The 13,561-nt window shown below is 44.3% G+C and overlaps 1 protein-coding gene across 3 annotated transcripts; it reads right to left on the reverse strand.

Moving 5' to 3' along the window:
• Window positions 1-583: 583 nt before the first annotated feature.
• Window positions 584-11,049, reverse strand: vps39 (VPS39 subunit of HOPS complex). Of its 3 annotated transcripts, XM_015969336.3 has the most exons (25): window positions 10,960-11,049; window positions 10,542-10,691; window positions 10,405-10,470; window positions 10,260-10,324; window positions 10,016-10,058; window positions 9,762-9,856; window positions 7,660-7,758; window positions 7,472-7,564; window positions 7,199-7,382; window positions 6,836-6,956; window positions 6,534-6,654; window positions 6,317-6,446; window positions 5,967-6,109; window positions 5,746-5,886; window positions 5,285-5,426; window positions 4,613-4,699; window positions 4,460-4,533; window positions 4,126-4,342; window positions 3,395-3,523; window positions 2,830-2,932; window positions 2,537-2,582; window positions 2,183-2,332; window positions 1,675-1,809; window positions 1,333-1,424; window positions 584-1,241 (listed from the first exon to the last, which is right to left on the reverse strand). In XM_015969336.3, exons 2-25 carry the CDS (start codon window positions 10,612-10,614, stop codon window positions 1,160-1,162), a joined length of 2,631 nt encoding a protein of 876 aa, XP_015824822.3. In that variant the 5' UTR covers window positions 10,615-10,691; window positions 10,960-11,049; the 3' UTR covers window positions 584-1,159. The 3 variants fall into 3 exon arrangements, with proteins under 3 accessions (XP_015824822.3, XP_015824823.3, XP_015824824.3); XM_015969337.3 differs by lacking the exon at window positions 10,960-11,049 and having other exon boundaries at window positions 7,660-7,755; window positions 10,542-10,832; XM_015969338.3 differs by lacking the exon at window positions 10,960-11,049 and having other exon boundaries at window positions 6,317-6,443; window positions 10,542-10,832.
• Between the last annotated feature and the right edge of the window lie 2,512 nt (window positions 11,050-13,561).

Consider the following 13,561-nt stretch of genomic DNA (forward strand, 5'->3'; position numbering starts at 1 on the left):
TCCAGGACTCTAGAAGGCGCTGTATCAAATACAGGCCATTTACCATTTTACCTAGAGTGCCACCTGCTGGAAGAGGAGGTGTAGTACAACCAATAACTTAATTTAAACAAATCAACAGGAGTTTCACTCACCCAGGTCACTGTGGAGACAGACTGTCTCCTCTCTAAACACTTCAGTTAAACAGATACATTAGTTAATTACTGAGATGATTAACTGCAATCAATTATTTAACTAAACTAACTCATCGTTTCACCAATCTAAAGTTTAAGGTAACAAAACAAATTATATTCTGGTACATGCTTGGTTCTAATGAGGTATGTACGCCACTACATATGTACTCTATTACCAGGCAAAAGAACAGGATAAAAGAACAGGATAAAAAGTAAATCATAATAAAGACCTGTCTGCACAGGTACTTGTACTTACCCAGTACAGATACCCATACCCCAGTTACCCAGGTCGTAGCAAGTATTCCTGTACTGGGCAGTATGTACCCAAATACCTTATCTGATGACTACATTAGTCTGAGTTATGAGTTAACTACTGATAGCATCTCCACACTAAAAACAAAGTGAGTCAGTCATTTGTGATTTTCAGTGATGATTATTATTAGCATTCAAATAAAAGTATCAGACAGAAGAAATCAAACCCAGATGTAAACAGCATCATGATGGTGGGTGTAGTCTGATAAATACAAACAGTAATAAGGGCCAGATCGTTGGCTGTTTACACAGAAACATCAGGGGTGCCATGAGTGACCTTTGACCCAACATGTCCGTTGGGGAGTTCTGATGTTTACAGAGTGTTACAGGAGGGAGGAGAGGGAGGCAGCGAGGGCGATCAAGCAAACAAACATCCGTAGCGACCAGCTCTTTCCCCTGTGGGGCAGCTAATCCTGTCTGTGTTAGAGTAACACACATCCAATGTAACAATTCACCTCTTTATTCCTGTCCTGTTGAGCGTTTCGGAACATTCCTCCTGTTTGCTCATGGGCACAGAACGAGAACCTCAGCCTCCGCTCTAAGAACAACGGTTATGTCAGGTTAAGAATTCCTACAAGGAGGCCTGGATCCACGGTCCGGCTCTGGATGCCGCTGTCCTTCATCTTTATCTCTGTAGCCCAGAGAGGAAAAGTCTCGGTCCGAGTGAGGAGTGGGTTCTACTGCTCGGTGGGACACACGCTCCGGTCTTTACAGCAGAAATAATGAACCACCACACCGTTGGGATACCTAGCAAACGCACTGAAACAGAGGATAAGATAATAACATCAGATTATTAATCACTTGGTCTGAAAACATCTGCAGAAACATGGTTTCCCTCACATGCCCCTACCTGTTTCCTATTTTCTTCTTACAGACTCTGCAGGTCTTTTCTTCTGTAATGACACATTTAACCTGCTGGTGGAAGATCCGTTCCTCCTGCACCTGGAAACAAAACAAAGCATCTTAAACCCCTGCAGCAAAAAGCCCTCCAACCTCCAAAAATCTGTTTCATGAGAACGTTATTTATGGAGAACTTCTTTTATTATTCCACGTGCCTAGAACCTGTGGCTCCGGGCCACAAGGGGCTTTTTAAAACTTCAAGATGCAAAAATAAACCCTTATTAAATAAAAAACATCAGATTCTAATGAGATATTGAAATAAAGAATCTCTTTAGAGAGGTCCAGGACTCACTCTTAGGAACTCGGCCTGCAGCAGACTCTTCAGAACCTGGTTGCAGCGTTTCCTCTGAGCCTTCTGCTCCAGGACGCTCTCCAGGAAGACCCGGATCTCTTGGATCTGAGTGTTGGCTGGAAGCAGGTTGATGGCCTGAAACAAACATATACATTTATACGGACAGGTCAGTGAGCCGAGGGGAAGAGGTCTGCTGCAGGCTTCCAGATTTAACTCTAGTTAAAGTTTTATTGTCTCCTAATCAACAAAGTCCCACACTGGTGAAATTACACGCAGCAGTGGATGCGCTCGGGAACTATTTGGTGGTTTATAAAAACGGAAAAGCAAGATCAGAAGAACAGAGCTAGCATTAGCATCGCTTTAGCCTCACAGAAAACATCAGCAGGAGAGACTTGAGTTTATTAAAGGCGTTGTAGCTGGATGAGCAGAATAAGATGTTCTGATTTTAATACATGGACACTTGTCCAAATGAAGAGGACTGTCTGAGGAAAGTGAGACTAAAATGGACCTTGGTGGTGTTGAGCTTGCTGTGGTGGAGCTCCAGAACCTGCAGGGCGGCCTGAAGGTTGGCCTGAGGCTCTGAGAGCTCCATCTTGATGGGTCCCAGGCAGTGGGCATCAGGAGGCGACAGGTACATCCGTAGGAGTGACAGGTACACCTGGAGGGCACATGCCAGCAATCATTTTACAGAAAATGTCAAGGATGTAATCACAGAAACGTCTAGAAGGATCCAACCTAAAACCAGGCAGGATCTCAGAAAAATATTAACAAGTTGAACAAATACAGAGTATTTCTAATCAATCCCAGTTTTACAATAATTAAAAAACAACAATAAAACATATTTAGACAAAATAATACTCACATCCTTACTTCCTTCAACTGAGCTGTTATAATGTCGGTGACAGTATCTGCAACACACACACACACACACACACACACACACACACACACACACACACACACACACACACACACACACACACACACACACACACACACACACACACACACACACACACACACACACACACACACACACACACACACACACACACACACACACACACACACACACACACACACACACACACACACGCGCGCGTCAGTAACAAATCTCCATGACAGCAAGTGTTTGATGACATCAGGTGAACTCACTCCTCAGCCATGTGTGTGTCTTTCAGGACGTGGACGTAGATGAAGAGCGCCTGCTCGTGTTTACCCATACGACCCAGAAGGAGAGCTCGTTCCTCCAGCAACCCTGGAAGGTCAAAGGTCAACACCGTAAACTGAAAACAGAAACAACTTACTCCTCCAGTCATTTCCTCTACCTCAGCTGCAAACAGTTTTTATAAAACAACTTTATTTTTCTCTTAATTGTTCTGGTTCCTGCTCAAACTCTTCTGCAGCAGGGAGGCGTTAGGCTTGGTGTCCCAGTGCATTCTGGGACTAGTAGTTTTAGTACTGCAGGCTGGTTGTAATATAGAAGACTTCATGGCCCACAGATAGCTGTTATGTGGGTCAGACTTGTCCCACATGCCTAGAGTTTGACTTATGTTGTGGAGGACATCATTCTCGAGTCCACATGCCTCCAGGGCTTGCACCAGACCTTCATGCATGTCCTCCTGTAGTCCGTTTACATCCCTGAGATCAGCTGTAGGACAGAAGCTTTTCTCTGGAGCTCACAGCGAGCAAACGCCTGAAACAAAAAGTCACTTCCTACCATCAAATGGAAAATCACTGATGAGTCTGGAAGGTTCATAGCTGCAGGAGATATCCAGGAACGACAGCAGCTTGTTTCTGAACTCTCCCAGTTCTCCATTCTCTTGACCTGCAGGAACAGCAGGAACCCCTGAAACACCAGAAAGTATCAGTTAGTTACAGCTGAAGTCATTTATTAGTCACACACTCTTCATCTCGTCAACACACAAAGAACCTCAGGAATCATTCATCTGATTTTCAGTGACAGCAAAGTGAAGCTTTACAGGAACTTAAAGCATCCTGAAGGCGAATCCACGAGAATTATCGGGCGTTTACCACCCACTGGTCTTGTAGAGGCGTTTCAACATCAGCGATCAGCATCTGAATTTTACTAAAACATTTTGAACGGTAAACAGACCTGTACAGATCAGCAACACTGGATTATAATCCGCAGCATGAAGTCAAGAGGATTTTAACACCATTTCCCTCCAAACTAAAGAATCACTAAAGTTTCCAAAGCCAAATGTGTGAAGCTGAGGGTATGTTAATGAGGGCCGCATTCCATTTTGAGGAACTTCTACTCGGAAGCATTTTACAGCTCAACCAGCATGCAGCCCTCGTTAACAACATGTCTACCCAGAAACAGGTTCACCAGTGATCTCCGTATCCACCAGGTTAGTTTAAAAACAAACAACAATCACCTGGATTCAAAGAGCTTCTGCTTCCACCTGAGAACGTGTCTGCGGCACGCACCTTCTGGTAGAGAGTTGAGGTACTGCTTCATGAGCCGCTGCACCCTGCCCAGGTACAGCTGAATCAGCACGTTGTGGAATTCTGGGCCCTTCTCATCCCACACGTAGATGATGTGCTCCAGATACGGGATGGCCAGCTCCTCGAAGCCCTCCTTCAGGAACTGCAGCACCTTGTCTCTGGGCAAAGTCTCCACCTCGGTCAGATCTTCAGTGAAGATCTAGAGAATAAATGAATAATTTTAGGATATTAGGAGTAAAAAAAAAAACCACACACACACACACGCACACACACACACACACACACACACACACACACACACAACTTCTTTTCCCACCTTCAAGCCATCTTCAGGACACATCTTTAAGACCCAGGGAGAAAACTCAAAGATGATTCCCAGATTCTCCGCTCCTGTTGGAGTGAAAAAGGTTTAGAAGGTCAAGAGTTCACCTGAGTTCATCAAAGTTCCCACGAGTGTCTGACTGCTCACCCAGCCTCTGCAGGTACTGAACAGTTCGCTCATGACCCTTCAGAGGAGAGTTGGCCTTGGTGGACTGGTCCAGCAGAACCTGCAGAGCTGTGACACAAGAGGAGGATTAAAACTTGCACGACTGAATGCAGCAGATGCAGAATTAATTAACAGCTGGTTTGAATCAGCAGCTGGGGACGGAGGAGGATCGGAGCAGCAGGATGATCTGATCGGATTAACAGGGATCAGCAGCAGGAAGGAAAGCTCATGGAAGTTCTGCATAAAGGAACACTTAGGCTGGATCTAGAACCAGGAGATTTGTCCCAAACAGCTGTTTCATGATAACTCCTCCTCAAGAGAAGAAACATGTTTTCCTATAATAATCTAAACAAACAGGATAAATATGTCTGAGGGGTGTTTAAAACGCTCCAATCAATAATAATGATCTGCAGCTGATGAACTTCAACCGAACAGGAGAATAGCTTAAACCTAAATCTTTCTGACGATGATGGAGTCCTGGTAACACTTCCTCTTGCTCCGCATCACACGCAGACATAAAAGATGTTATCAAGGAAAAGGCTAGAGGTCTGGTGCAGATACAACTCTGTCATGACCTTGTAAACTGATCTGAGATCTGTGTTACGGGCAATCCAGCCCTCAGTCACGGCCCGGTCAGCAGCAGTGTGAGCTCACCTTTCTGGTGAAGGCCCTTCTTCTCATACAGAATAATCAGCTCGCTGTACTTGTGGGCTTTCTTCAGAACGTACTCGCTCTCCTCGATGTGGCAGTGGTTGTTCTCCAAACGCAGGAGGGGGGAGACCAGGGCCACGTTGGTCTGAGGGAGGAGAAACATGACATCACCGTGGGTTTAGATGCATCATTCATGCCAAAACTTCCTGCTTTCCACCTGACGGGTGGGCTAACATCCAGAGGAGGTGGTAGAAACAGACAGGCGGTAGGAGCCATCGACTGAAATCAGGATATTTGTTAGGAAAAGAGTTTTCTCCAAACCTTTGGACCCGGAAAAGTTTATTCTTATGACCAAAAGGGGAGCACACTTTTTATAAATTCCTCAGAGTCCGTCTGCAGGGAGCTGCTTCTTACCAACATCTACTGAGTTCAAGTAGGACAAAGCATCAGAGCGTTGGACTCACGTGCAGGTAACATTTCAGCAGAGTGGTATCGATGATCTGCAGAAGCTTCCGGCGACTTTTGATGGTGGGCGTTCCCTCCATAAGAGGAGATGTGGTGGACGGGTCGGAGTCATTGAGCTGTTTGACAAGGTGGCTGCGTTTCTGGGAGGACACGAAGAAATCCTCGAGTCACGTGATTGGTGAGTTTACGCGCGTGCGCACGCACACACACACACGCCTACCTGTGTGAGGTAATCGATGAGAGCGAGGTGAGCCCTCTCAAGTTCGGCCCCCGACAGCGTGGGGAGCGGGTTGGGGTAGTGCAGCTGTTTACGGTAGTCTGAAGGGAGTAGGTCTGGGTAAAGGCCGATCACATGTGTGGGATCTGACAATCACAGAAGCACAGCACCCTCTGTACATGATCCAAAACACAAACGAAGCCTTTCCATCACCGCTGAATAAACTCAGACTGACACAAGGTGTGTTTACGGCTCTCTGTTCCTTATAAAAGCTGAAGGTTTTTGTTGTTTACTCAGATTCATGTGGACTTTAGACCCATTTGTCCAACAGATGCAGATACGTGCTGTCCTACCTGTACCGAGTTTTGCAAACCCCTGCATGGAGTCATCAAATTTCTTCTGGCAAAACAGATTAAAGGCATAGAGATTCTGGATGTGATGAATCTGCTGCTTCTTATCACCGTCTGAATCATCCTTCATCTTCTAGCAACAAAGGAAACAAGCATGAAAACCATCTGAGAACACGTGAAAGGAGATCAGCTGAATGAGACGTGGGGACCTGCTGCTCACCGCCAGCTGGAGAGCCAGCTCAAACTGCTTGTCCTGAAGAAGCTGTCGGATCTGGGTGGCTATCGATACCGGCACCAGGCGCCACACAAAGTGGTTACTGGCTATGTACACAATATCAGACCTGCAGGGAAGCACACAGGTTCAGATTGGACAGGATGCAACCCTGGGGAAGGACCAGCAACATCATCAGCTTTAACATGAGAAGAGGAAACCTGGAGGGACGTCAGACGGATTAACACAACCCAACACAACACCTACACACATGCTGATCGTCCCATTCTGTGTCCTTGTTCTGATCTCACCCTGCTGAGGTGATGAAGCGTGGTCTCTGCAGCTCCACGCTCTGCACCAGCAGCCTCGGCTCAATGGTCCGGATCTCCACGTACCGAGGAAGAACTGCAATGATGTAGGGAGGCTGGTGCTCTGAGAACATACGAGGAGACGGGTCATCTTCATGTTCTGACATCAGACATGGTTCAGCAACATGAGGCTAGGGTTGGTTTAGATCAGAGGTTCTGACCCACTTTATCTAACTACTGGTCGTTTTAATGCGTCTCAAAGTTATCGATGGACCAGAGAAAACCCAGCTGTTAGTTTAATGGTCACATGACCATGATCTCCACCTCTGTGTATGGGTGCTTTAGGTTTCGTTTACATTCTCTCACCCATGGCGATGGGTATATCTGTCCAGTTCAGGGCACACTTCTGGGTACAAACTCCTTCTTCATTAAGAACCACGGTGAGGTCATCCTGCCCAACAGCGACCTTCCCATCAGCCAGTGGGGTAACCAGAGGCTCCAGCTGCTTCCCAGTGGGAAAGAGCTCTTTGATGGAGCCGCGACCGTCCATCTGGTGGGTAGGAGACAAGAAGGTTAATAATAACAGAGGTATAAAGTATCGTGTGTGTCACACACTAGTAAAAGTTAGTTACCACTGACCCGGATCAGGTAATAGTCTCGTTTGAAACCAACACAAATGGAGTTTTCACACCAGGCCATGGACCTCGGGATATCTGGGACACCCAGGTCGCTCTGAGAGACGGAAAGAAAACTTTAAGTCGGCTAATTATGTCAAGAGATCAGAGAAAACGGCTGAAGCTGCGTCCGGCTGCAGGGACTTTGTTTACCTGCAACTCGTGGAACTCTCGATCCTTCCAGTAATACAGCTGCAGTTTCTTCTTCACAGCCACACACATCCTGAGCCTCTCCTCTCCTGGACTGGTCTGCTGGCAAAACCCCAAACATCAGCCCACCTCTAATCACCATTGTACTGGTAAAAACTAGGGATGCACCGATCAGGTTTTTTGCTGCCGATCACCGATACCGATATCAAAGAATGCTGATCACCGATACCGATCACGTGGATTGGCCAGAAATTTTCTACAACATTATAATGGGTGCTACAAACTACATAATCTGGGAATAAAGGAAATGTAACCTAATCTAAAATGGTCTGATCGGTCTGCTTTGATCTATTTTGAAAACTCCGATCAAAACCGATAGGGGCGCTATCAGCCGATTGGGATCAAATGCCGATCCATCGGTGCATCCCTAGTAAAAACCTCTGCAAACCGCCACCACATACGTTTGCTTTCAATTTTCTGCTATAATGTTAAAAAAAATGCTGTTTTTAGACAATAAATGTTCAAAATGAGCTTTGGGAATGTCACCATTTAACAAAGACAAGTAAGTGGTCTGACCTCTAACGAGGGAGGGTTTTCTGCCTGCTTCCAGCTTTTCTCAGTTACCATTTAATATGATTTCATTTCATTCCTTTGTAAATGCTGACTGTGTTTTAGCGTTTAGAATCAATAATATTCACCTTATTCTAATAAAAAGGCAAACATTGATGCACGTTTTTGACGTTTATTCATAATCAGAGGTTAAGCATGTTGATTAGCTTCAGAACGTAACTAGCTAGCGATGCTCCGTCAACAGTTAAACATTTTAAAGGCTGAAAATTGGACATTTTGAAACATTTTCCCCTTAAGGCTGGGAATATACTTGATTTTTAACCTCTCAATGATGCAGGCAGCAGGCGGCTGCTGTACTGCACGCAGTACTGGAGGATTCCACTAGGGGGCAAAGTAAGGCGCCACAATAAATGGCGAAAGTTTTGTCATCGTAATGTCGGCATGCTCAATATGCATATCACAAAGAACAGAAATAAACACAACGAATGTTCAGCTGAATGCACATAATGTATTTTTTCAATCAAACAGAAACATGAAGTTTATGACAAAGCACCCATTTGGCCAATCGGGTGGGTTCTTATAGGTTAGATGCGATATTTCAGCGTTTCGATACTGTATTCACATTTAAAATCACTGTATTGATTTTTTATTAAGACTGTTGGTGGCAGTAGTCTTTACTACCTTCATTCTAACAGAACGAGATTTAGCGATAACGCTGGATGAATTGCAATACATCTGCAGTGGTCTCTTGTACACATGAATGCCACGTGAGTCAATCTCTGCAGAAAAAAACTCTGGCCCTCATGTTTCAGGAACTAGAATGAGCCTGAGCAGAGGTGTGCAGAAGACGGCAGGATCTGGAGTCCTATTTCCTGATATTCAAACAGCTCGCCTCTGATTGGATAACAGCAACACGACCCTACCACTGACTCAGTTTGATCTGGAAAGTTGTTGTTTTAGCTCTACAAATACCACCAGCCTGAAGGGGTTCTGCCGTGTTGTGGAGTTGCTAATGCTAACAGTTAGCTTCTATTTGCCGAAACGCGCTTTGCTCTCTCCTGGATGCTAAATCAACAACAGCCTTCCCGTTAAGAGCCAAGATGGGTGAGTCCGTGAATGCTAATTTTACAATGTGACGCACAACTGACTGGCTCCTCTAGTCCAGACATTTCCCCATCGATTTTCTACGAGCAGCTAATGCAAGAAATGAAAGCAGAAGACCATTTTTTTCTGTTTAGCCTGCATGTGAAACACAGAGTAACCAAACATATCTCGAAAACGGTTTCTCAGTGAACTTGGTCTTTAAAATCTGATGTGAAGACGGTCAAAACCTGGATTATATGAAAACTGTTTGATATCATAAGTGGTTTCTGTTGGGCTTCGTTATTCTTCTGATATTCTGACCAGAATGTGTCGCACACATCATAAAGCAGAATATGCTCCCCTTAAACACATCCACAAGAGAGAAAATGTTTAGGGGGTGTTTGTTTTTGTTTCCTGCCACAAGCAGAAGCGTTGTGGTGACAGTAACTCACCTGCAGGTCACACTCAAACAGAGTGGCTCCTTTGGCTTTATTCACCACAGTGATCTGCTGAAAAGTCAGGAGGTCGTGGACATGGATGTTGTTCTCTGAAACAAAGGAGATTCTTGGATATGATTCATGATAGAATAAATAAATCACACACTGCATGTATCAAAACACAACTTTGAAATAAAAGATCCCAGAGAGGATTTGGTGATTAACTTTAAATCCAAATGTAAAAATGTACAATCGTAGTTAAAACTCACCAAGAAGGCTGACCAGAATTTTGTACTGTGAGACGACATAAAGCTGGAGAAAAAGTTAGGACACTAAATTGAAATGGTGCAGCAATTTGGTGCAAATTTACAGTCAAACGTTTATCTTGAGAGCAAAAACAAATTATGATTTTTCTATTTATAAAAAAGTTTGATACAATATGTTTACTATCCAAACAGGAAGTACATGTAAAGGCAACTTTACTCTTCAACATCATCACAAATCCTGTCCTACCTGCTGAATCTTCTTTGAAAAGTTCTTGTTGGACTTTTCTAAAGTCACTTCAAACCGGTTGGAGCCTGATGAGATATTAAGGAATTGTTTAAAGCTGGTTAGAGAGGACCGGAATGTCCGTCTGTACGCCCTGGGCTCTTCCTACCTGCATCCTTCTTTATTCTGTAGAGGAGGAGATGTCCTGGCTTAGTGCCGACCAGCAGCCAGTCCTCTGAGGAGACAAACACAGTCAGGAGCTCCAGTGGACTAACACATCTGCTCAACCACAGGTGTTAGACTCACCCCAGCCAGCGAGGCAGTCGATCTGAAGAGGAAGCTTTTCTAAAATAGGCACCGACTCATAGGCGTCGTGCATCTTGAAGCCACTCTTGTGGATTCAATTACCAACAGATCATTCACAACCTTTCCCCCCCAACGATCACTTCGGAGTGTCTGTGTTAAATAAATAATGTTGTAAAACTGCTCTGGAGTATCCTGTCTCGTCGCATTTGTGGTGTTATACAGTTGGGCTCGTCAAGACAGCTTCCTCCAACCAAAACAACAGCTGATCGTTACTGTTAGCTTAAAGTTAGCAGCGAACGGACACCGTTCTGACACTAAATCAGCGCTGAAGCAGACATTCTCTTATCGATACGATCTAACATGAGTGCAGCTGGCTCGTTAGCCTAATTATTAACAAATAACAACAATAACACTTTACTTTTAGTCAGATTGTTGTTGCTTTGTCGCCACTTCCTCAGATGCGTGGACAGCGCGTGCGCAGAATGGTGGTCTTTGACAGTAACGTGACCTGCGTGGTCACGAGTAAGGTCTTAAAGGTGCAACACTGAAATTTGTTACTGCGGTTAAACTGCGCAGCGCAGTTTTCACCGAAATAAACAATAAAGTACAGTTTAAACAATAATTTTGTTCTGAAAGATTTGTAGATTTCAACATTATGACAAATATGAGTGTTGAGAAGCTAGTTAAATAAAGCTATAAAAGCTACAATCATGGTTCAAGCTTTATTTCCTAAAGGTGTGGTTGACTGAAAAAACACTTTTTAAATGTTATTTGTGATTTAACATGGTCACTCTGAGTTTTCCATGCAGGCTGAACATGAAAACAGTCTTCTATCCACTTATCTGAGACATGTTCTCATGTAACGCAAGAGATGGGCTATCTCGCAATAGCTAATGCTAGGATTTGAAAACACTCACATATCTATGTCCCACTGTAAATTTGCATTCATGGCCTCACCCATCTTGACTCACATGTGCCCACAGGGAGGCTTTAAAAAATTGCAGCAAGGAGAGGGTGGGGTGTCTTGAAGATAGTGACTGCAACATGGCTGAACTTGTTCAGTTCAATTCAAAAATACTTTATTAATCCCAGAGAGAAATTGATTGCTGCTCAGAATAATAATAATAATCAAGTCATCAAAGAGTTATTGTATATCACAATGGCTGTTGGCAGGAAGGATCTCCAGTAGCGGTCAGTGTTGCAGCGAAACTGAAGAAGCCTCTGACTGAAGACACTCTTCCGTTGTCGGACAGTCTTGTGAAGAGAATGCTCAGGGTTGTCCATAATTTTCTTGATTCTCTGGAGAATCCTTCTTTGCATTATCTCCTCCAGCGGTTCCGAAACTGCCGAAACTCTGGCTGAGTCCTTGACAGGGCTTGGAGTTCCTCCATCTTGTTGGCCAGTGATCTCACATTGCCCATTATGATCGATGTAAGCAGAGGCGGTTTTACCAGTAGGCATAGGTCGGCGGCCGCCTGGGGCCCTCTTGTGTTGGGGGGCCCCCTAGCCCTGACCGCCAGCACCCCTCTGTTAATGCCGCAATATTCTTATTACCAACCTGTCACCGCAGACGGGATTGGACATGCTTCCCATTACCACAATTCCTAAACCGTTAAAGATATCATTAAAATTCCAAAAGTGCTGAAAAGATTAAAAATGAGGCTTTTCGTGCATATATGTCACAGAGTGGTAATGTTGCACTTACGTTATATTTTATATTGCATGTTTTACTTGTTTTTATTCTGATGTGCATGTTTTATTGATGGTGTGTTTTGTTGTTTGGTGTGTTAATCATCCCAATCGTCTTCACCTGCGGCGGAGTGTTGCCTGGACTGCAAATTAATGAACAGACGCAGGCAATACAGATTTTATTTAAAGGGAGGAACGCATGTACCAGGGGGACACAGAGAGAGAGAGCCAGGATGGCAGACAGAGCCAGCTAGGAGTAAGACACGCACCCCGGACGGTGTCTTGAGGACACATGTGCCTGAACCCCCCGCCGGAACGGAGGAGCACCCAGAGTACAGTTCTGGATGATGGATGGCGGCCAGGTTTTTGCTTTTTTCACTTTTAAGCAGATTTTTTAAAGGCTTTAATAGAAATAAATTCTAAATACAAACCATACACTGAAAGCTGAGGTTGTTCTGAAAAAAGGAGAAAAGTTACACACACTTTGCACTTTTTATTACAGTTTCACAGCCATAAGATTAAAAAATACCAGGCGGCCCTGTTATAATTATGGTCATAAGAGGGTTATTAAGACGGTGATGCACAAACAGGAAGTGATTGGTAGTCATTCCACTCCAATCCAGTTGGATTCCACCAACTCCAGTTGGTGGCGGTAATGCACCAAATTGTTGTTTGCCAAGTGCCATAAGACCACAAATAAGAGAGGTGGGAAGAAGAAGAAAATATCATTTCTATAGCGCCTCTCAAGATAAAAATCATGAGGTGGGAGTGTTCGTTACAAACTCAAAGCGATAGTCAAAACATTAAGCACGAAATGGAGTTATCTTAGTGGCTCCAATAAGAGAAAGAAGCAGCATGCTCCATAAGTTTTTATTTTCACTTCTGAAAGTGACGTCGTTTTTCGATGTAAACATCAAAAGGAAGCAGAAAGGAAAGACAATGGAAAATGTTTAAAAGGAGGAAAAGATAGACCAAAATGGAAAATAGAAAAAAAAAAAAGCTAAGGCTAAAGCACAGGATCACTGACAGGCAAAAGAAAGCAGAGCAAATATTAAAAGCGCTCAAAGGGAGGGAAATACAGGAAAAAATAGGAGGACTAATATAAAGGGAAAATAACTCATGTCAGAAGAGGGGAGAGTTTTGCAAAGGTAAGAGTGTCAAATTTAGTGTAAGGGGCCCTATGTCTGTGTTTGCCTTGGGCCCCCAAATTGCTAAATCCGCCCCTGGATGGAAGAGATGATTTGAATTTCCTCTTTCTGTCTCCGTTTTCCTCCCGCTCTGCACCCACGCTTCTTGCATTTTAGCTCATTTGGGATTTGTGGCTTCAGTTG

The sequence above is a fragment of the Nothobranchius furzeri genome, chromosome 18, assembly GCF_043380555.1.
Source record: "Nothobranchius furzeri strain GRZ-AD chromosome 18, NfurGRZ-RIMD1, whole genome shotgun sequence".
Taxonomy (NCBI): Eukaryota; Metazoa; Chordata; class Actinopteri; order Cyprinodontiformes; family Nothobranchiidae; genus Nothobranchius; species Nothobranchius furzeri.

Coding starts and splice junctions, on each gene's coding strand:
- vps39 (XM_015969336.3), bottom strand. CDS start 10,614: ATGCACGACGCCTATGAGTCGGTGCCTATTTTAGAAAAGCTTCCTCTT. Junction 7,759..9,761: donor TGTTTGAGTGTGACCTGCAG/GTGAGTTACTGT, acceptor GGGTTTTGCCAG/CAGACCAGTCCAGGAGAGGA. Junction 1,810..2,182: donor GCAAGCTCAACACCACCAAG/GTCCATTTTAGT, acceptor TGTTTGTTTCAG/GCCATCAACCTGCTTCCAGC.